Below are 23,074 nucleotides of genomic sequence, written 5' to 3' on the forward strand. Positions count from 1 at the left end.
CCAGCGCCGGAGAGCTGGTAGCGGCGGTCTGACCCAGGACCAATGGTGGTCCAACGGTGGACCAATGGTGGTCCAACGGTGGGTCATTGGAAGTCCAATGGCGGTTCAATGGCGGTGCGATAGAGGACCAATATTGATTCAATGGCGGTTCAGTGGTGGACTAATGTCAGTCCAATGTTGGCCCAATAACGGCCCAATGGAGGTCAAACGGTAGATCAACAGAAGTCCAATGGTGGTCCAATGACGTAACAAGGCGGTCCAATGGTCCTTCAATGGCGGTCCAATGGCGTACCAATGGTGGTCCAATGGTCGTTCAATGGCGGTCCAATGGCCCAAGGTTGAGACTGGTACCAGTCGCTACCGTTATGGAATAGAGAGGTGGATACCGGTAGCAATGCCCGCCACGTGGACCCTGTTCTCTATAGCTAGCGCTGCACTATTCAGCAACAGTGCACGGGAGCACGGAGTGGTGCACGGGAGCGGTGGTGCGCGCGCACGTGCCACGTGCATGGCACTCTCGACGTGGGATCGGCGTGTTGATGCGTTCTTGGAATCAGCTCCACGCGGGCCGCCGACATTGCAGTCTTATGATGAATCAACTTATATTGTTTGGCGGTTAAAGCTCGAGAGTACGCTTAAACCGCATCCGTATCTATATCACAGTATCAATGTGCATCACAGAATGCTTTGAGGGAAGCCGAACTATAAGCCAAGCCGAAAGTCACTCCAACTAGGTTTTTGTTATATGTGCTTGGAAATTCATGCATCTCAGCAATTTTTAGCGGCTCTTTTCAAAACTTCCGGAGCAGCGAATTGCGGTCGCAACTGAAAGCAATAAATCTGAATAAATTTACAAACATATTCCCGATGCACAAGCCTCAAATCAATCTTCCTTGGATTCCATGGCTTCGACTTCTGCCGGCCTCAACCGGTCAAAACCGGATAAAACCAGCATCAGCCGCTACCATCATACCACAGCTCATCCCTGTAGCTTCTGTTTGCTATTCTGCGCCTCAGCGGACGTCGGCTGTAATTAATGGTTACAATGAACTAGCGGTCTGTCGGGCGGCGACTGACCCGAGCCGCCGTTCGAGCAGCTGCCCCGAGCGGTGCTGGTGGCCGCGCTGAACGGGAGCTGCAGAGAGCTTCCAAGAGCTGTGCAGGCTGTGCAGTCCTTTGGCAGTGTTTGAGAGGTGGTATGGATGGGGTTGGAAATCTGGTATGTTATGGTTCAGGGAGGAGTGATCTTATTATGCAATGCTGGAGGGAGATTGCGGTATTCGAGTCGAAATGATTTTATTTTATTTATTGTGTTGCTGGCTGTTGTGTATTGTTAACGTTAAGGTTAAATTTACGTGGATGTTTTACTTAATCGAATGCGGGATTGGTCGTTTCTGCCAGTTGAATTTATAAGGGTATTGCTTACATATTTAAAGGGCCACCTTATTTCATGCATATACCTATTTTAGGAAAACACACTTTGAAGTCTCCAGTTGTATGCTGTTTGAATATGATCCTACAAAAGAAGAAATTACAGCTTGTGTTTGATTTATATGTCAATCTGCTCCATAAAAAGAAAATGGACTTTTTACAACTGCGTCCATTTTCCGTGTCTTCCGGCATTTGCGTGTCAAACCTACTCGCTACCATCTACCAGTATGCTTCATGCGTGTGGAACACTGGTTACAAGGGCGATATGGTTAAACTGGAACGTGTGCTAAGGATGTGGTCTAGACATATAGATGATTTGCAGAATCTGAATTATGAGGAGCGTCTGCGAAAACTTGATATGTATTCAGTCGCAGGAAGGCTTCTGCGCGCAGACTTAATCCAATATTGGAAAATATTTAATGGTAAAAGTCATATAAAACCTGAGACGTTTTTCTCTCGGCCATTACACGGCTGCACTCGAGGCCATTGTTACAAGATACGCGTGCCACATGTTACACTAGATGTTCGTCGTCGCTCTTTCTCCATCCGATGTACGATGTATACACATCTGGAACGGCCTCCCAGAAAACGTTGTGACCGCACCTGACTTAACTAGCTTTAAGAGGGCCTTGGCCGATGCGATTCGTGACGAACTGTACCAGCCTGCGGAGTAGTTGATGATGAGCAACTTCGTGTCAAATATTCTTGATTCACATGTATTTTTCGTATGAGCTATTTATGTGGATGCTATAACTCCAGTTGCTATGTAACCCCTCTATACTCGCGAATTCTTATCTCAACTGGCGCATCCTTTGATCCTGGGTTCCCTTGCCTTGACTATCCTTAGGGCTGTCAGGCTTGGTGAACCCTACCAGGTGAGAATATCTATTGTAGGCAGTGTCTCCGGAATATCCGCAGCGGCTCTGTCTCGGCTATAGTCCTGGGGTCTGATTTGGTATTCTGACCCCGTCGCCAGCCCTCCACATACGGTATTCTGCATACGAGACCGCCGGAAGACAGTGACCACACCGAGTGCGCCATTCTGCGCAGTTCAGTATGCTTGTAGCTGGGTGACCTTTTTGACCTGTGCGACATAAGTCTTTTTTTGTCTGTTCGTAGGGTAAGGGCGGGTAAGAGTACGCGGGCGATAAGAGTACGCATCAGCTGTTTCGGTTGCTTAGCAACGCGGGTTTGTCGAGTTCATGAAGTGACATGAAGTCGCCAGTGCGTGCATGTCACCAACGGAACGTGGGCGTTGAGCGGCGACGCTGTTGAGTTTAAGGCGATGAATATTATTTTCGAGCGTTATGATATTATTATGATATGGTAAAATAATTTTGATACTTGGCAGTTGAGATAAGGTACATTTCCGTGATTGTTGTGGGAAACTTGTGAGGTTATCTGGGGAAATACTGTACAGTGCAATATTCTGTTTGCGAAGTTTTGCACAACGTTTCGGGGTTGTTTTGTGCGCGAATTGCATGTACGGTAAGAGGACGCACTGTTCAGGAGGGTAAGAGTACGCAGAATTATACATTAAATCGAATATACAGAAATATAGAATTATTAATCTATCGCTCAATGACGTTTGTTTTGTAGGTATATCATCAATGGAGCACTGTGATGCAGATGCGTACCCGAAATTCTTCCAAATACCAGTTATTCTCCTTTTTGATTGTGCATTTTTTTTTAAAGAAACACACGACATGATTATTTCCTGATTTATAGACTTGAAAGATTTATTTTATGTTTTTCTTTTTGGATACTAGAATTAACTTAAATGCCTTCTGAGCTTGAAGTTAAGCATTTGGACAGTGCAAGCTGCATAGGTGTGTGTTCATATGCTTGCGTACTCCACCCGCCTGGCGTGCGTACTCTTACACACCCCATATGGTAAGAGTACGCAAGTGCAACGGTTCAGAAAATGTCAGTTTTAGACCACTTCCATTTACGCTGAAGGATCGTTGCCCCATGGGTTGATGGCTAATTCAATGAACTTTAATATTCCCTATTTGCGATTTCTTTCCTTCAAATATTAAACAAATGAGAGCAAGAAATCCACTAAGTGCGTAGTCTTATACGACTTCACCCTATGCTTCATATGATGAACTTTACAATGAGTTGACTTCTATCACCATTTCATTATATGTATCGCTCTAAATAAATACGAGTGCTGTTACGCTTTGAAATTTTCTTATCACAAATAAAACACGTTTTTAAGCTGTCCTGCGCTCAGCCTCTTAGACCACCGCATACTTTCATCATCTCAACTGCTTAATTTCCACTCAACTCCTCCAAGCTCTAATTGCATTTCAGTCTCCCATCTCAGCCTTCCTCAAATCTCCCCAACTCTAAACCTTGCACAACTAAGCCAAACTGCACCTCACTCTAATCTCTCACTCCCCCGCTCCCCACTAGCAGCCCGTCCTACCCCTCGCGGCTCGCGCACCTCTCCTGCGTCGGGCGGTCCGCGCGGCCACGCGCGGCCATCAGGCCAGTCCGCTCTGGTATGCGCTAATGGGCGGTCCGCCCCGCCCCAGGGGGTGCAGTTAGTCAGCACATAGTCCGGGACGGACGGAGAGAGAGAGGGAGAGGGGTGTAAACAGGTGGGAAATGGGGTAAACAGGGGAGAGGGAAGGGGTAACGGGGTGGCGAGAGAGGTGGGGTAGGGTAGGGGGAAGGGTGAAAAATGCAGACTGTGTTTATGCCTGTGCAGTGTGCACAATCTGTCCTTTGTCACTTCACTTTAGATACTGCAGAATCTAGGTAAATAATGTGCTCAACTCGAAAAAATGCTTTAGGTGAAATTTTGCAAAAATAAAACAGTTTAAAAAACAACGATTTTTCACTGAAGATAGACCAGTGTGTCGATAAACTTAACATAATTATTGAATAACTGTGAATTGCTTTGGTGAAAACATATCTTCATTATCAAGATACGGATACCTAACGGCACTTAAATGAGCACAATCTAATGAGAAAGCTTCGGAGATGAGATGACCCAAATAGTTGAGATGGCCAACAAAGAGAAGCCTCGATCACTTCCACTTATCACGGTGGGAGCCAAAGCTGTGGCATTCGGGAGGGCAGACCCACACCAGGCGGGCTGGCGGTGTCGGGATAGAGGTTTTCTAACACACTGTAAATAACTGTACCGTGGGGTGCTACTGGGTGCAAACTTTTGCCAATCAGCACCCCTAGACGCGTTATCCAAATCCATTGCTATTGAAGTTCCTGATGGCGTCTTGAGAGGACATGTCACTTGTCAGAGGTCCTCATATTGTCACAATCACCTGCCATAGCTTCTGCTAGCTTCTATCAGAAGCTACAGTATATCAGCATGATAGCTTAACAGAATCTATCAGAAGAGCTGCAAAAGCCTCCATCCAAAGATCCTGTGAGAGTCGGAAGACCTGTCACAGCTTCTGACAGCGCTAGAGAGCGGTTCTCCTGCCAGAAATTCTGACAGCGCTGACCAGCACAGATGACCGCAATCAGCGTCATCTTAATTAACTCCGTTTATCTTATTACGCGGCACATAACTCGGGCGTCACCCGCAGCGGTAGAGCGAGCAATGCCCGACGCGAGCAATGGCAGCGTACAGATGTGGTGAGGCCGGGGTCTCATCACGCAGGAAGTTATGATTATCATCACAGAAGGAGAATCCATTTCGCCGCTTCTCTATTCTGGAAGATTTGCTTCAACTAGGTACCTACTTCACCTTTATTCATAGCCAAATATGAATGGAATGCTATTTTTGCGATATCCTAATGCTGTCTGTTGGTGTCCATTTGACTTCGGATTTTATCTTATCTGTTTTGTGGTCTACCTATCCATCCTTCTCTAATCTCAGTCAAGAGCCCAGACCAATACAAAACCCCTGTTTCGATCACACCCGATTCGGCACGTCTTGTGACTTTCTCTCGGCGTCGTCTGTCACGACGGCAACTCACAAAGGATCGTCAATCAGCCCAGGGGCCCACCGAGCACACTCGCTTTCATTGATTGCAACTTTCGCGCGCCGTCGCCGATCACGAGACTGAAGTTACGAAGCGATCCGATGACTGTTCGTGCCTGACCTTTGACCTGGTGATCGGTGGTACGGAGCTGGTAACTCGCCGGAGGTCAGGATAGTGCTGGGGAGGTGGGGGTTGAAAAAGGTGTCCGTGCAAAATGGTAGTCAAGAGTGGAAGGGTTGAGTGCCCCGATATTACCCAGTTATGATGCCATGAAGCTACAGATCGAAGTGAGAGGTGCATATTGAAGAGAATGTTTTAGGTGAACGATGGATAAGATACCGAAGCATAAAAATACACAAAATTTGACGCAAAATTATTCAGAAAAAAAAAACTTTTTGCGCTCAGCAAGAACACGTCGTACGCTGCAGGTGTAGCTGTTTGAGCCATATCTGCAGTGTTATTTCACTTATCAACTGAGCTATTAAAACGTCACACATTTTCTGAATTTTTTAGCTCGGGACTCTAAATGTAGAAGTCCACAGAAGCCACACAAAGAAACCAGCACCACCTGTTCGGCTTCGGGACTGATTTACTGCTCATTCTGTGTCTGACACCCGTTTGTGCTTTTTCTTCGTGACTTCCTAAGTAGCACTGTGATATACAGCGCAAGGTGTCATGACAAAGCAGCGAATAGAGCCAGGTGCTTGGCATAACGGTGAACAACAGGTTTACACCCAAGTTTTGTTTTCTATCCTAGGAACGACACTAGCGAATCAACTACACCACAATCAACGGTCCAGACAAAGACATATCCCGGCACCTAAAATACAAATGTTGTAAGTGCAAACAAGCGACCATTGCATACTTTGATCGAGGTCGAGCAATGCCAGTTCACCAGCCAGGTTCCGCTATCTGAGTTCACGAGGTCACATGCATAACGGCGGTGTAAAGCCACGAAGGTCACACAGCATCAGCTGCCAAAACCATGGGTCATCAAAGGAGCCCGCTCCTGGTGCGTGGGTGGGCTTGTCAACGCTAGCGCAATACTACACACAATAGGACAGGGAAGACAACATTGAATGGCATGAGCTAGAAAAGGGTACCTCGAAACATACTTAGGTAGGCACCGGTCTCTTAGAACCCGGTTTCTCTGTACGACAAGGGTGCATCTCTTTAGGACTTCCGACATGCGAAATGCAATCACATGCAACTGCGAGAATGCAAATGGATTCTTTTACACGACTCTTGCCTTGCTCTGCATCCGATTGATCTCCGAAACATGCACCGCCTCTCAATAAGCGGGTCATGATAAAGTCACCGCACTGCTGTTACGTTATTTCTTTTTACAGTGAACCGGTCAAGCCCAAAGGAATCCCCTTAATCCGCCATAACGAATGATGTTGAGCTTGCAGGATATCTATCACTGGACGAGGGCTTTGCTCCGAAAGAACAAAGCCGGTTGTCTGTGGCCGTTCACAAAAGACAGGAACGGTGACAGAGTATCAATGAAAAATGCTGAGCCCGGCTGCGCTGTCGTCTTTGAAAAAAAAACGCCACGAGAAGATTCTGCATTCTTCAGAAGACTGAGAGGAATTTATGGATTTGCGGAGCTTTTTTTCGATCGGAATGCTACAATCAGGACCTCCGCAGCATGCTATGCTCGATCAGGCTCTCCCTTCGTCAAGTCTGAGGAGGTTGGCGTTGAAAGGAAGTAAACAAAACAAACGACACAACGTCGCTCGTCGCATGAGGGAATGTGGGAACGCTAAAGGGAAGTTTCGGCTGTTTTACGATGCATTTAACTCGTAAAAACAATTAAGAGAACATTTCCCACTACATGACAAAGGCAAGACAGAACAGCTAAGCGATGTGAAAAAGCGTGTAACCTACAGTACATTATAGCGCATACAGCATCACGAATGTACATGCACAAACGGATTGACTGATAAAAGTGAAATATGCATAAAGCTGGGTGAGCATGGAGCTTCAGCGAACAGTGTGCAAGTTGCATGATGCAAAGCTCATGATGCAGGAACTCAGGCGCGTCTGTGACGCACTGTGTGACGCAATGTGACGGATCACGTGACGTTCGCTGACGCGGAATGACGTGGTCATAGTCACGCTACACTACGTGCAGTCACTGACGTCTAGCCTTCGACGCGATCAGCGACGACCATGAACTTCGAGCATTAACGGATCTTTGTTACTGAATCAGCATTAGCTTTAACACGAGAATACGTATCGCTTGTATTTGATGTCAACACTATATTGTTAAAATGTGAAAGCTGCTTTGTGCATTATTTCTCATGATATATTGAGCAATGAGCATCTATATCAACTTGATAGATAAAAACAGTTATGTAACAAAATAATCACAAGTGCTGCTCATCACAAGTCCATGATGAGTTTGTTTGCAGTTTAAATCTCACTTTCGTCTTCCCTAAATTTCTCAACAGGTTAACGTGGGAAAAGAGCCCCATTTAGCCCATGACCATGTCGTGAATCTTTCGCTGCAGCCCCACCAAGGCTCTACACCCATGGAGCGCGTCTGGCGGTGACCCTAATCCCCTGCAGTCAGACGGGTACCGTACCGTCCTGGACCGTCTGGGCCGTCTGAGCTGTCTGGTGTCTGCTGACGACAGACAGACTCCGTGTGTGGGTTCGGCCGGCGGACAATGCGTGATGAGTTGGGCTGAGGGTGGTTTCAGAGACTTTGAAAGATTGCAGAGGACTGTGGAGGATTGTGGGGAAGTGGAAACTATACGGAGCGCTGGGGTGACTCAGAGCTGCCGTGGGAGAACGTGGTAGACACTTTGGGACTTTGAATTTTAAACGTAAAGTAATTTAATGTGATACGTCAACTACTGTGGCGAAGCTAAAACCTCTGAATACTGAAAAGAACACTGAATACTGAGGATACTGAAAATACTGACCAAATTGACCGATTAGGTAAGGAGGATCATCCGACTTCCTGACGTCTGGCTATGAAACCACGTCACCACAGCCGCACTCTGACGAATTCCTAATAACTATGAGCCCAAAGATGACCGTCATCATCTACTGTCGCAGCCTTTGTGCACCGACCACCATACTCGAGTTCAAACCGCAGCCGTCAACTGCTGTCACACGAGCAGGATCAACGAGATGCTTACCAATCAGAGAGCAGATAACAATCCAGCCACCAATCGCATTTCAAATATCCCGACAGGGAAGCGGACAGACATAACTTAACGAACATATTTTCGAAGTTATTTTTTCGACGAAATAAAACGAAATAAATAGCAAAAATGACCGTGAATTATGATCTTGTGCAGACAGGCACGCATCGCTGGCTGCACAGGTGGCTTTGAAAGCCATCTTGCGACGGGGATTTGTAGCGGTAAGCCGGGATTGAGCTGCCTTCGGAAATGCCCCGGCCACGCGGTATAAGAGGGTCAAGGCGACTGGCAGCTCATGAACGTTGAGCTAAAAAGTGGGTAGATTGAAATCCAGATCAAGTTTTCATAATAAAAAGGTACAGGTAAAGCCCGATATGCTCCACACTTTGCATGTCGAGTGAAAAAGAAGACGTAATCAACAGCCAAAACTGCTTTATGACAACATCTCCTGTTGACATACGACTTCCAAATAAATATCAGAGCAAGGTAAAGTATTGGTGAGTATTCTTGCGTCATAGCACATCTCATCAAATAAAAAATACCAACCAAAACAACATCCATCAGCAGTCAGCTACTGTGTTGTATCGAAACCCTGAAGTAAGCTGACCTACAACACCATCCATCGGTCACACCATGCGACAGATGATCGTTCAGCCTGGCGGCGCGCTCATCAAAGGTCAACCACGTGACCTCTATAGCGGCCGGGGTCATTTCACGCCGCGAGTAGCGGTCAGGTTACCCACGGGTCACGTGAGGTCACATGAGGTCAGGTGAGGTCACAGGACAGTGACATGCTATTTTTGGACAGAGAGAGTTTCGTGAACAGCTGTGGTGAGACCCTGTCCAGAAACGTGAACAACTATACAATTCATTGTAGCAAAACAACTGGAGCAAATAAGGTATTTCCTCTCAGCCAGTAGTTGCAATGGTGTAGTACGCATTCCACGTGGAAAGATGCGGTGATTTTTTGTTTTCTTACTTTCTAGTGAACATCTTCAGTAGACAGTAATATCTTGTTCATTCACATAAACAGCTGTTTTGATGACACGCTCGTTTCTCATGAAAAGCTGCTGAGATGTTCTCAGACGTCTCGTCCATTATTTATGAACAACTGCAGTAATGTTGTGTTCATTGGCGTCGAACAGCCATGTAGTGATGTGGCAATTATCCGAGCATCGCAAGGGGAGGGGGTGTAACGAGTGACATTCCACGAGCTAGCTGCGTCGTTCGTTTGAGGTCAACGGTCTCATACGACAGCGAAACGCTGATCCGCTGGTGCAAGAGTCGACTAAATTGAAACTTCATGTCAGATTCTCTCAGACGTTGTGACAGAAGCGTTACTGATCTAAAGTTTACATTACTCGTATGCAGGTATTTGAGAAAACATTCCAGCTTCTTGACAGAGACAGTGCTGGTGTGATTCTCTGTGTCGTAGAATGACGCATTTTGTTATTGCGCAACTTCAAAGACTGTGCTGGAAAAGATGTCGTTATAATGACTGGTCAGTGATCAGTAACCAAAATCGCCAGGGTATAATAAAGCAGAGCTTCTTTTATGCGTAGACGTTGACAGCTATTGAGTAAGGTTCAGTTTAGCAATGACGCATTTAGCTGGAAGAAGCAAATATCACGCATGATGACTAAATACGCTGACGCAGACTTACGTAGAACGAAACATCAGGTAAGGACGTACGATGTCTTACCATGAAGTGGCGTTTAAACATACGAGCAATGATGCTGCACGCAAAATCGGAACGAGAGCGCTTGTAGACAACGCAAAATCCAGCGCCAAGCTCAATCAAATTACACACTTGAACGGGAAGCTAGCTTATGTCAAGATGCATCCGAGAAAGCATTGCCCTCTAATTGACTTCAGATTGGGGCCTTTCATCAAAATCATCTCTCCATTGATAGGCACTGGACGGTGATCTCTCGTCTTCAATCTCGGACTTCTCTCGATCGGCCGACCGACAGGGCGGTGAATTCCAATCAACACTTCCTCCCACGTACTGATCTGACAGGAGATCTGATGAAGTGACACAGTCGCTTCCCGATCCACGAGGGTGGATGATGATTCGTGCGGTAGGGGGGGGGGGGGGCTGGCTGTCAACACGTGGTGCAAGGAGTGACAAGGCGGCATTGGAGGCAGAAGGGACGGATATACGAGTGAAACTGACTGGAAAAGGGTGCCGCCAGTGCAGTGGGAAGTGAATGGGCCAGGAATAGAGGAAGGCATGAGATTCACATAAGCTAATAGGCGAAGGATGCAAAATAAGTGGTGACAAAAGTTGAGCGGTGATACGGACGAACTGGTTCAGGGGAGCACTCAGACTCATGATTTATGATCATGCAATCCTAATGAATGCTACTTTTTTATTTTTGTAAGCGTCAGCGCTTAGCATCACCATAAAATTCCACTGACTCACCTTGCAATTTGCGCTCCGTGTCCCAAAACTTCTGCAGTTCGGTGAAATATTTATCCAGAATGAACACCTTGGACAGGCCCAGTGTGGCCATATCTTCTCACACTTCCAAACACTGGCGCGGCGCTGTCGGCGCTCGCGCAAAACGCTCACATATCCCCCAACGCTGGGGAGCGCGCTCACCCGCGCACAAAACACTCGGAGACTCCAACGCACTGCCGGCGACCGGGCGCTAGCACCACTGGCTCCGCGCCGCGGCTGCCAGCCGAGCTTCCCGGAGCTGACACCAGGCGGCAGCACCGGCGCCGCTCGGGGCGATGCGTCGCTGGAATGGCAGAGGCGGATGCAGGGATGGAGGAAGGGAGGGACAGGGGTGCAGTCCGCTGTAGGGGTGAACCCGGATTTGTGACCTATTGGCATGACTTCGAGGCTGCTTCACCTGTTCTACACCCAACTCAAAATTCAACAGTGAGAAAACGAATTGTTTCGTGATTCGTGATCAGGTCACGAACTCTGCTACGTGACGTCATCATTTCGTTAATTTCTCCGCACGAACCTCCTCACCGCAAATAGGTTTATCCCGCTCTCTTCTATCGTGTTGCTAAAGCAGGCTTAGCTCTCCACCAAACACGTAAAAAGTCGCACAACCACCGTGCCCTCCTGACCAAATCAGGCCCTCCACCGGAGAAACCCTCTATTTTCAGATGGTATCGCCATCTCGGGACGGGGCCAGCGACCTTCATTCTACACCTGGCTGTGGTGGGAGAACTGTCTCTCCAATTGGGGCCAATTAGACCCTCACCCTACCCCGTGTCCCTGACGTGGACAAGGCGGCGACCGGCCGGCAACCACGCCGCTCGCGTCGGGGCGCGCGCAAACGGCGTCGGAGCGCGCGCGAACTGACCCTGACCTTGAACAGATGTAACTCGTGCACTGATTGTTAACGGCCGCCGCGGAGGAGGCAGCTGCTGTCCACCAGATGTCGAAACGGGCTTGTTTTCACTCCAGCGGAATGTGAGCTTGTGGTGGCCCCGGGAAACAGGAAGCGGGCGGGATAGAGACTGGAGAATGGAGAAGGCGTTATAGGCTGGTTGGGGTTGGGCCGAAGTGAGAAAAAAAGCGAGGCCCTGGGGGGGGGGGGGGAGGGCTGTCCGAAATCATCCGTAGTCATCGGTTTGGTTGATGTTACCACCCTGATATTATCTAAAGTTGCCGTTATTCAAATACCTTGAGAGGGGATCGAAATCATAAACGGTGAGTTGAACTCATGAAAACGCTATGCATTTGAAGCCTTCTGTGCTCATCTCAAAACCCTTAGTAGTCATCTGAAACTGCTTTTACTTTGTATCGACACTACAAATTTCACACTTCCCGTATACCGGTATAAGCCACCCCTGACCTTTGTGATACCTAACAAATCCTTTATTGAGGTTGCTCATACCAAAACTCTCCAAAACTATCGATCGTCAGCTCGCGAATCCCCAACACCCCTCCGACTCAGTCCAGCCCTCAGGCGTGTCCTCAATTGAGGACTCCGGCCGGTGAGGAAGCGCCGCGGTGACAGGGGTCTCACGCTCAATGGGATGATTGTCGTGGGACAGGCGGTGTGGGTGGTCTCCCGATGACCGGGGAGAGGGGAGCCGAGGGAGATAGGAGGGAGGAAGTGACGTGGCTACGGGTCACATGACTAGCGAAGTTCATCAGTGCGGGTGTGTTGATGGCTAGGCATCGGTGAGCCGTTCGTGTCTTAAGGAAGGCGACGTTTGAAAATGTACTGAAATGTCCTGACATCTGGGCTTGTTTATGCCATCGAACTACAGACCTATCCATCCTGCATCTATTGAAGTGAGGATAAACTCGACCTTCTAACTTTATATGTAGAAATGCTACAATGGTTACCGTACATATATCTCTCAATCTTCTTCTTTCTCCTCGAAAATCCCTCCTGTCTGCGCCCCTGTCCCGTCGTTAAGTGGAGCACATAATCAAGGCACGGGTCACAAACATTCCTCCAACCTACAGACCACGTCTCATCACTGAACACGCTCGTCTGGATCCTCAACTAAGCGCGGCTCTGAGACAGGGGAATGTGCCGTCAGCCAACAGACGCCGGTTCCTAAGTACTGAGACGGAAGGAATGCTGTCGAACGAGACAGGCTCCATTTTCTGGTCAATTTAGATGCTTCCTTAGACATTTGCCCCGGGGATGCTTCGCTGAAAGTCCGAACAGTTAGAAGAAGATACCTGATGGGAAAGCCTGACCTGATAGCTCCCTGACATGCCATGGGACCGCATAATATTTGTATAACTGCAGTCGCATTGCTTGCATTCTTCACACTAGCTAATTACGCTTGATCATTGAACAAGTCAAGCCAATAATTTTCTATACGCATTACAATTTTAATTGTGATGACCAACTGAACCAAGTAATTCGATAGTGAATACGAATATTGAGAAATAACGATCATGTTCCGATTAAAATCCATTGAACCTTCCAAAACAAAACATCCGCTAAATCGATACGAACAGACTTGAAATCCCGCCCTTGTGTTTCTTATACATCTCCCGAGGACTACAGCCTGCGCTCGGAGCATCTCCCCGTATTTTTCTCGGCTGCCACCGCCCGTGCTCGACGGCCACCCTCAGTATGCAAATGGACCGAGGTGCGTTGGCCGACGGGCCCGTCTCACCGACCGTAAGGTCGCTCTCCGGCTGGAATGTGAACAAATTACACCCTTGGTGCTCCCGACCAGGCCCGGTGGACAGAGGGTAGAGCGAGGAGGAAATGAGGAGAGAGCGAGGAGGAGGGCGAAGGACAAATGAGTGGACGGAGAGAGAATGGGAGGGAAGAGGGAGGAGAGAATGGTAGGTAGAGTTGGGAGGTGGGTGAGAATGGTGGAAGGAGCTGAGATGATTGTTGGGCAAAAAGCTCGTCGAATGGCTTCCGAAACGTTGATCAGATTTCTTATCGGAGATCGATTACGGGACGTCTGGCGGGAATTGGTTGGCTGCGACGATAAAAAGAACGAGTGACCGAAAGTTTAGAGTCGCCGTCACAGTCTCGAAAACGTCAGCATCGATATCGGCAGGCGCAGCATAAATGCAATCGGTTCATGTCGGTACTCAGAAGCCGTTCGACCGGAAGCAAGCATGTAAACATGCAGCTGAGCTGACCCTGAAGACAAATTAGGAGTGAAACGAAATCAGCAGTCAAATCCATCCATCCATCCAGTATCCAAATCCAGTATCCATCAGTCAAATCATCAGCAGAACCAGCCCGTCTAATCCTTGATCACACCTCCTGCCCGAGGTGGCGACTGACCTCACAGACAACCATGGGAGCCACGGGACACGGAATAGCCACGGTGTACTGTGGAGTTGTCTGCATCCGTCAATACGATGGAGGGCGGTTCAAAGCAGCATACTCTCCGCCGGACGACTGGCCATTGAGCTGTTCAAAAGTCTACCCAAAACAGCGGGAGAGACAGGGGCAAGTCGAAGCTGGAGTGCATCAAGCGTTTTCGAACCCAATGTCCCTGTCCCTATCTTCTCGTCCATGTAGGCGGCCTTATTAGTTCTTATTTCTTATTAGTCCGAATAAAGGACCTAACCCTGCAAAAGCGAAGAGTGAATCAAATAAAGCGCAGAAAAGATACAAATCTGTAGCTCTGTGGGATGCACAAACAAATCCAGAAGTTCGGGCTTAAGCCTCAACCACTCAACCACTGTAAATACCTCGTTGCGCTATCGACTGTCCGTTGTCCATCAAAACAGTCGGTCAGTCGCTCTAGTTTCTCCGCTCGCGATTGGAGCGAACTGGTCATCATCTGAGCTAATGATTCACATCACAGGGCCTCTGCTGACCTCTCTATGACGCACATACGTGACCCTAATGACCGTACTGACGCATCCGTGGCTCGAGAATGGATGGTATTTACTGCCACCTAGTGGGAGCCATCCGAAGCTAAGGTAAAGATCGGCTAGAGGCTCTAGCCTAGAAGGAGCGCTAGGGTTGTTCAGCAACTGAAACTGGTGACTTACTAACTACTAGTCGGCATTCAGATTCTAGAGTTACTTAGAAGAGGCTAGTGCTCTTCTTTAGAGAGAGAGAGAAAGAGAGAGAGAGAGAGAGAGAGAGAGAGAGAGAGAGAGAGAGAGAGAGAGAGAGAGAGAGAGAGAGAGAGAGGGAGGGAGGGAGGGAGGGAGGGAGGGAGAGAGAGAGGGAGGGAGGGAGGGAGGGAGGGGAGAGAGAGAGAGAGAGAGAGAGAGAGAGAGAGAGAGAGAGAGAGAGAGAGAGGGAGAGAGAGACAGAGCCAGAGATCCGTACGTTCCTCCTCGGAGGACTGACCTGACAGTGATGAGTGTTCCTCGGAGCAGGCGGAGCACTGACACGGCTCGGCTGACCCGGACCGCCTCCTCCTCCTCAGACCGGCCTCCTCCGGACACTCCTCCGAACTCCTGAGGAGTAAACAGGAGGTCCATAAACTTCAGTGACGCTCAAAGATGCGTCCGAAATAGTTGGGCTCTCAGCTCACATCCTACCTATCATGTAATCCATGTTTCACACATTAGTGCATTTAAAGCTCAATTATGTCCTGCTTTGGTAGGAGTGATCTCAAACGACCTACAGTTTACGCAGACAGCTATTTAGAAATGTTATTGGGTTGACGTGGATGTTGAATAAAATGTGCCAGAATAACAACCTTCATTCAATAAATCAATGAGAAGTTACGAATGTGTTGCTTATTTAAATTCCCGTCATATTTTTACTTCTTCCCTTTCATATCCCTCACCTGTCCGTGCCAACAGCTCTATCGACGCTGCGAGTCCGGGCCTTCCTCCTGGCGTAGCTGCCCTCACGGAGTCGGGCCGCCCAGCGACCGGAGGCCACCCCCGGCTTCCTCCGCTGTCCTCCGCCGCTGTCATTGCTGCCACCACTGCCATCGCTGCCCCGCCTACTGTCACCTCCGCGAGGGATGGTGTCTCGATCGGAACTGTCCACCAACCCTCGTAGCTCGTCCTCCGTGTAGAAGTTTGTGTAACTTCGTCGCAGGCAGGCGTAGGAATCCGCTGGGGCGTTTGGTGGGTCGGGTGGTGATGAGGCTAGTTGAGAGCGTGACGTCATCGGTGGAGACTGTGACGTCAGCGGTGGCAGGTCCGAGGAGGCGGGGGAGCAGTTGGATGACGTCACAGGTCGGTGGGAGGATACAGTGACCTCTGGAGGGGGACGGTAGGCGGGGCAGGGGGTGCGCACCGGTACCATGACACAGTAGCCCGGCTCCGGCTCTGGTCCCAGCACCGGCTCTGGCTCCGGGCTATGACTGCGCCGCCGAGGGCTCGATTCCCGGCCGATCCAGTTGTTACAGAGGTCTCGTTCTGCTAGTTTCCGAGGCTGAGCGTACGGGGGCTCGTCAGAAGCGTCTCTCGATCGTGCAGCGATCTCTTCGTCGATATTTCGCTCGTTGTAGGGCTCATTGTTCATGCATAGCACGTGGACCCCATTGACGTAAACTTGTGTGGTAGCCCCGGAGTCAGCGTAGATGGCAGCACCAGGCTTTGGCAAGGTTTCCGTGTAGCTTGGATTGTAGATGACGCTACCATCGCCGTCATAGAAGGCATTATCATAGGTGTCGCCTCGGTCGAGCGAGTCCTCATGTGGCGAGTATGAATCATCCCCATGCCAGCTCTTTCGTGGAGGTCCAACCCATATCGAATCCACAGGTGGATGTGGCATCGTTCCATTCACCGACACCGGTCCATATCGCTCCGCGAACCGCGACACACAGTCCTCGACTGCCCTGTCCTCTGGCGGCAGTTTGGTGACGCCGTAGTTGCGTCTGCGGCCGCGGCGTGGCAGCACCTGTGTCTGGTCGGCGGAGCTGGGTCGGGGCACTGTATCGTAGAGCGGCCCGCGCTGACCGCGGTACAGCCAGCCCGTCTTCATTCCCTCGTCCCGCGTCTTGCCCCGCATCTTCCGTCGGAGGCTCACGGTGCGTTGCAGCACCGACGACACTGGAACAAAGGAGAGAAAGAATGTCAGATCGGTGACGAAGATATTTCGATACCTAAACAACGAAGTTGACGGTCGGTTGAATGCTGGAAATAGTAAGACCGAGGAACGAGTTTTGTCACGTTACACTGTGGCTTTCATTAGCTACCTCCCGGTCGGAATCGAAAAAAGTCAAGGGTGTGTCAAAACACGATAAAAATTACCAAGCGTGAAGTGAGCCTACCAGTGCTGTCTGATAAGACACGGCGGCGACCCAAAAAGATGTTTTATAACCCACGATTTTTCGACATCTTTGCCGTCCTACAAATTATATCCTAGTGTGTGTGTTGGCCGTGGAAATGATCAGATTAGGATAAAAGAAAATGGTTATGGTAGTTTGTTGTCGTTTTTTGTCCATAATGAAGAGGAATTCCTTTCCCAGCTCGAAACTCCATCTTCGTGTTCATCATCATCATCTCTGGCAACAACATCTTCATAAGCCATCCCAGCAGAGCATAGAACACGGATGTAATTAGTCTAATTGGTCCACTGTGCCGCTGCCCATCAGCCGCAGTACAATTTATCATCTCTCCCTCGTCCCTCCCCACGCCACAACCCTCCCCGCCCCACCTTTCGTCCAAACCCACTCCCGACTTTCATAACAATGCTGTCTGATAACTAACAAGCTTACTCACGCCTCAAACCCACATCTCAAGCCATGCAGGTTCCCATGGTTTGCCAGTGACAACTATGTATGTACAGCACCGACCTAATTCCCCAACGCAATTGCGCAATTGCTAAACTGTTCACTGCGTTCACTGCGTTAGACACCGTGCGAGACACCTTGTGGGGTGTCGTTTGCAAAGTGCGTGCATGCGTCACCGCAACCTTGGGCCTGCTCCACGACCTTTGGACCATCATACCCCCTCCTCAGCAACCCCCGCCCGCCCCTCCCCCGCCCTCCCAGCCGCCGCCGCCGCCGCCGCCGCCGCCGCCGCCGCCGCAGCGGCAGTAGCGGCAGTGGCAGCAGGAGCCTCCCGCTGGCCCGCAATTACTCGCTCAGCTTTCGCGGTGCGAGCAGTGCACTCGTATGCGAGTCTTCTTGGAATGAAACTATGCCACTTGGGGGTCAACTCGTACGCCGGGCCAGCTCGGGCGGTTGGTCTAGGCGAGAGAGGAAGATTGTAGATTTGTTCACGAGAGCAGCAAAAGGTCGCCAAGAGAAGTGAGCTAAACGTTTGAAGGTCAACATGAGAGATGACAGAAGTGCTAAGTAAGAGGTCATCGCAAGAGAGTCACCATAAAATGTGGCCAGAGAGTCGAGTCAAGAGGTCATCTGTTCGTTGTGCGTCACGTGCAAATGCAGTCAGCGCGTGTCAAGGCAATCTAAGTTGCCTGAGCCAGGAAACGGAACAAGCAGCTTTGTAAATTGTAAAATGCAGCACAGTAACTCGTGCTGCTGTTCAATGCCACCGCGTTGTTGGTGTGGTGTGGCTTCTGGCCTCAGCTATGTGGTCGCATAACTCGCAGTTTCCCACATTGATCGTATTCCCACTTGGGCTATGCTTGCAAGTTGCAACCACCGTGACAAGCTTATGCATTCAGAAGTTATTGCACGATACCTCATTGAAATAATTTGTTCGTTGTTGGTTTATTCTTCGTCGACATAGTTTACTGAGCTCAACGTAAACATGACATTTGACAACGGTGAAACGCTTATCGGAAATTACGGTCAAAGGTTTTACCATCTACATATTGGGGTCGTGGATCTCGTATAATTACTTCAGAAAGTGTGTTGATACCAGTCTGTGCTAGTCAAGTCACATTGTTTATTGTTGATGCATGACAAACTGCGTAAAAATTATGGCGTCGCTTTCTTTCCAATTCCGTCGGAGCTATAACTCAGGTTGGAAATATAATGCTCTTTAAATTATTTTGTTAGCATAAGGAAAAGGAATCGAAGAAGCAGCACATAAGGCCAAACTGTGCAAAATTTGCATATCCCCAATGAAGTTCAATAGTCACCAAATCGTGCTGAGCTATGTATGCTGAGTAGCGGCCTCAGTCCCGACATATAATCCTATCAATAAAAAATCAAGGCATGCTGCCAGCTTCCAGGAAGCCCGTTCAAATCATTGCCCGAAGCCACACCAACTGGACGTAGCCACTAGTGATGTCAATTACGGAAAATCGTGATACCGATACCAAACCAAATACCAACAATTTCCATGGAAAAATACCAAAACCAAACCGACTTGGGAATATGAGGAAAATACCAACTTTTTACTAAATTCTCAGCCTCCTTAACATTAGTGAGGAATCATAATACCAACAAAATACCAAATGCACTCGCCTTGAAACAGTGGCGTACGCACATACAGGACATTCCGTGCATGCCCTGTCCCTTTGGCTCATCGTCCCCGGCGCCCTCAGTGACTGGCGCCCCTCTGTCCAGTGTTGGCGCTCCTCCAGTCGATAGCGGCGCGCTTCTAGTTGATGGCGAAGCCCCTCTGTCCAGTATTGGCGCTCCTCTGGTGATAGTGGCGCCCTCCTAGACGATATGGTGGGCCGGTGGCGCCCCTTTGTCCAGTATTGGCGCCCCTCCAATCGATAGCGTCGCGCTCCTAGATGATGGTGGGTGGCGCCCCTCTGTCCAGTGTTGGCGCCCCTCCAGTCGACAGTGTCGCGCTCTTATGTAGATGATGGCGGCGCCCCTCTGTCCAGAGTTAGCGCTCCTCCAGTCGATAGCAGCGCGCTCCTAGATTATGGCGGCGCCCCTCTGTCCAGTACCTATTGGCGCCCCTCCAGTCGACAGTGTCGCGCTCCTAGATGATGATGTCAGTTATGTTCGTTCCGCACGTGTACGAACATAACTGACACATTCAAGTTTCAGATATGTGGCGCCCTCCTTGTTGTTGGCGCCCTCCTTGATTGGCGCCCTCTCGTCCAATGCCCTGGTCCTTCGCAAATTCCTGGGTACGCCACTGCTTGAAATACCAAATACCAAGTTGGTATCGGTTTGGTATCGGTACGTATACCAAGAAGTTGGTATCCAATTGACATCTCTAGTAGCCACCACCCCACACAGGCATGGTAGACTGCAACCGTTTAGTTCATCAGCCCCCTCCCCTTCCATTTGTTGACCAGATTGCAAGCGTCTGACCACCACGTGACTCGCTTGTCAGCTGTTATCCCCCCCCCCCCGATCAAGCTCGTGCGGACGCGACGGTTAGAGGGGGAGGGGAGGCAGACAGCTGACCATACGCCTCAGGCTACGCTACCGATTTAGCAGTGTCTTGCTTTACCGCCTTGCTTCCATACACCCTAACACGAAACCCTGAGGGTAAATCTGATCATACAAGTCTGGTGGCCGAGCGCTGGGCACGGTTAATGCCGCTCCGCCGGGCGCTGTGGTTTCCTGTCATTATGTTTGGGTAATTACAGAGGCAGAGAGAGCGGGCACGTGCTCTCTGCGAGCTGGGACGAGAGGCACCGACCGCGGCTGCGGGCCGGAGCGGCGGGGTGATCTGAGACGCAGAGCTTACGGCCAGAGCGACACTACTGCTTCTGCGATAAGACACTTCTGCAGAACACGGATGAAACGCGCTCTTGTTTTTACTCTCATTTTGAGAGCGAAAGGCTTGAGAATTCGATACGGTTTGTTTAATAAGTGCAGTGCAGTCGTTGGAAGGGGGAGGGGACATTTCGCTTGAACCGCTTGAACCGGACCGAAAGCAAGACAGCTTAGCTTGCACAAAAGTCTCAATTTACTACCAAACGCATCATCTCCTATTCCATATACGAGTGATGAACTAGTGATGAACTAAATGATCCTGCTTAACTCCAAAATGTTCAGTTTGATAATTGAGAGGAACACGAAGACTTCTGAGTTTTCTGAGCCGTTGTCAGTCTTTTTGGTGAAGCTTCATGCCGGATGTAATAATCTATTAGGTACTGACAAAACAAAACTGGCAGTTTCTGTCAAAGGGTCGTTGCCCTGCTGCTTACCAGCGTCATAACAGCTCACGGACATCTTACTTGATTCCATAAATAACTAAATATATTTCATATTTTACCTGCAGCCACTACCGCCTTTGATGTCTATGATGTATGCCTATGAAAACAACCCCGCGCGGTATGCTTAATGCTGCATCGTAAATTATGGGGTCAGAGGCTAACAAAATTCCCCTGCAATTAATCATGTGTGGTTGGTATTCTATCAGTTTGCTTTAATTAAAATAATAAACCCAGAAGAAGGCGGAAAAGGTACGCCATGAGTATGAACGGCATTCATGCACGAATGAGCCGACAGTTATATCATGGTGGCAATAAAGGCTCCTTTATTGGCGATCGTCATGTGTCATCATGTCAGCGCTATTCAAAAGGAATTGAAGCTTTACATTGAAATAGCATAGCTACACTACAGCCCTAACATAGAGGCACTGGAGCATTATCATATATTTAATTTCAAACCAGTTATTTAATTTATTCCTGCTATTTCAATACAATCCAGATTCTAATCGAAAATCGTGTTCGTAAGACGGTTTCAACGATGATGAGCTTCACTTTTTCACACGGCGAACCTCACCTCAAATAAGGCCAGGTACTGCCCCATTAAATCCACAGAAAATTAGCTATTCAATGTGACGTCAAACTGAAGCCCCGACGTCGCTTCTTTCTGCCTCGGGGTCCGCCAGAGTCCCACGGCAGAATTATACGGCCTGAGAGCCGCGGCTTTGTTTTCCACCATCTCCAATTGCCCAATTAGGGCGAGTGCTGTTTTCACGCGGGCTTCTCATCGCTGCAGGACTTCAAACAGTCAGCAGAAAGCACACCGACCGCCGCCAGTGCTACCATATGACCGATGATGCTGCCAAATTATACGAATTATGTGCAGCCAGACGCTCGGTGTTATGCGTTCCTCGGGAGAGGAGAAAAACAGCTAAGATGTGATGACCAGAAGTTGCCCTGGAATGTGACCTTGTGATTGGGGAAACAGGGCGGCTGTTGATTTGGTAGCACGTAATTAGGGCTTCTGCTGGTCTAGGAGGTGAAGGAAGAGGTGTGTTTTTCTCGCCGGCCAGGGCGAGCCTACCGGAAGTGGCGAAGGAAGTAAAAAGATGAACCAACACAGAAAAAGGTGTGGTGGGTTTCACAGAAGCTGAAAAAAGTGATAATGGACGCGTGCAAAAGAGCACCCCATCGAAGCATTTTCAAGACAAAATGGCCAACAGATAACCATATGAGTAGAATGCTAGCTTGATTATCCAGCAAATCGTTAACGAACTGACAATGCCAGTATTGTAATTTAGCTTGTCTATGGCACATTGTTCTTTTACCGGTGTTTTCACGCACTTATCACCCATCTAATGAACCCCTTCGAATAGAGACAATACACCATCACCCGGAGGATTCCAACGGCCAGCTGCCCCTTACTCCCCATTACCATATCGTAAAGATCCGTTCATTCCCAAACTCCGCTAAACGATGCATTGTGTTCGTCTTTTGAGAGACCATTGAGTTTATCATTCAATCGCCACTGAAGTCTAGCCAGTCTATTCTGCCGAAAGATCCAGTAAATGTCGTGCCTACTTGCTATCGACTCATGCATCGATGTGTCTTTACGTGGTGACCCATCGCGAACTCGAGAGGTTACGCGCCCGCCGGGGTTGGCAGGGTCACGGCGAGTGCCCGGAGGTCCCCAGAGGTCCCCAAAGATCCCCACGGGTCACCGGAGGTCACCAGGGGTCACCACGGAGCTGGCAAGTGGCGTCGGTCGGGGCGGTCTACGCGCTCTCGGCCGCACGCTTTCTAATGGCGACGATAATCAGAAGTGTCTCGTATAAATCGGCCCCAGGGCCCAGCGGAGACCCGACTACGGTATCGGACCCACTGCTGGCGTTGGTAGCGTTTCTGGTTACTGAGTTATACTTAGCTGTATCGTAGTCCCAAACTTACACCAAATGCGAACAGTTCGCATTGGAGTTCGATGTTTAGCGAATGCATGCTAAGGAAAGTTGTTTGCGACGGAAGGGAAGGAACTAGAGATAAAACAAAAGGCAGTTCCAGATAACAGAACAAGATTACTTTCCAGCCGCCATTGTGACCTCACCCG

General features: G+C 49.2%; 1 protein-coding gene across 1 annotated transcript in view; it reads right to left on the reverse strand.

Moving 5' to 3' along the window:
- Window positions 1–16,976, reverse strand: part of LOC122375017 (myosin-IIIb-like) — a 47,427-nt gene extending 30,451 nt beyond the window's left edge. The window contains exons 1-2 of the mRNA XM_043354156.1: window positions 15,764–16,976; window positions 15,319–15,428 (exon numbers count right to left, since the gene is read on the reverse strand). Coding sequence (XP_043210091.1) covers window positions 15,319–15,428; window positions 15,764–16,941 — 1,288 coding nt within the window. The 5' untranslated portion in view covers window positions 16,942–16,976. The remainder of the gene's footprint in view (window positions 1–15,318; window positions 15,429–15,763) is intronic.
- Window positions 16,977–23,074: the final 6,098 nt, after the last annotated feature.

Source organism: Amphibalanus amphitrite, unplaced genomic scaffold (assembly GCF_019059575.1).
Source record: "Amphibalanus amphitrite isolate SeventyFive unplaced genomic scaffold, NRLGWU_Aamphi_draft 001758F_arrow, whole genome shotgun sequence".
Lineage (NCBI taxonomy): Eukaryota > Metazoa > Arthropoda > Thecostraca > Balanomorpha > Balanidae > Amphibalanus > Amphibalanus amphitrite.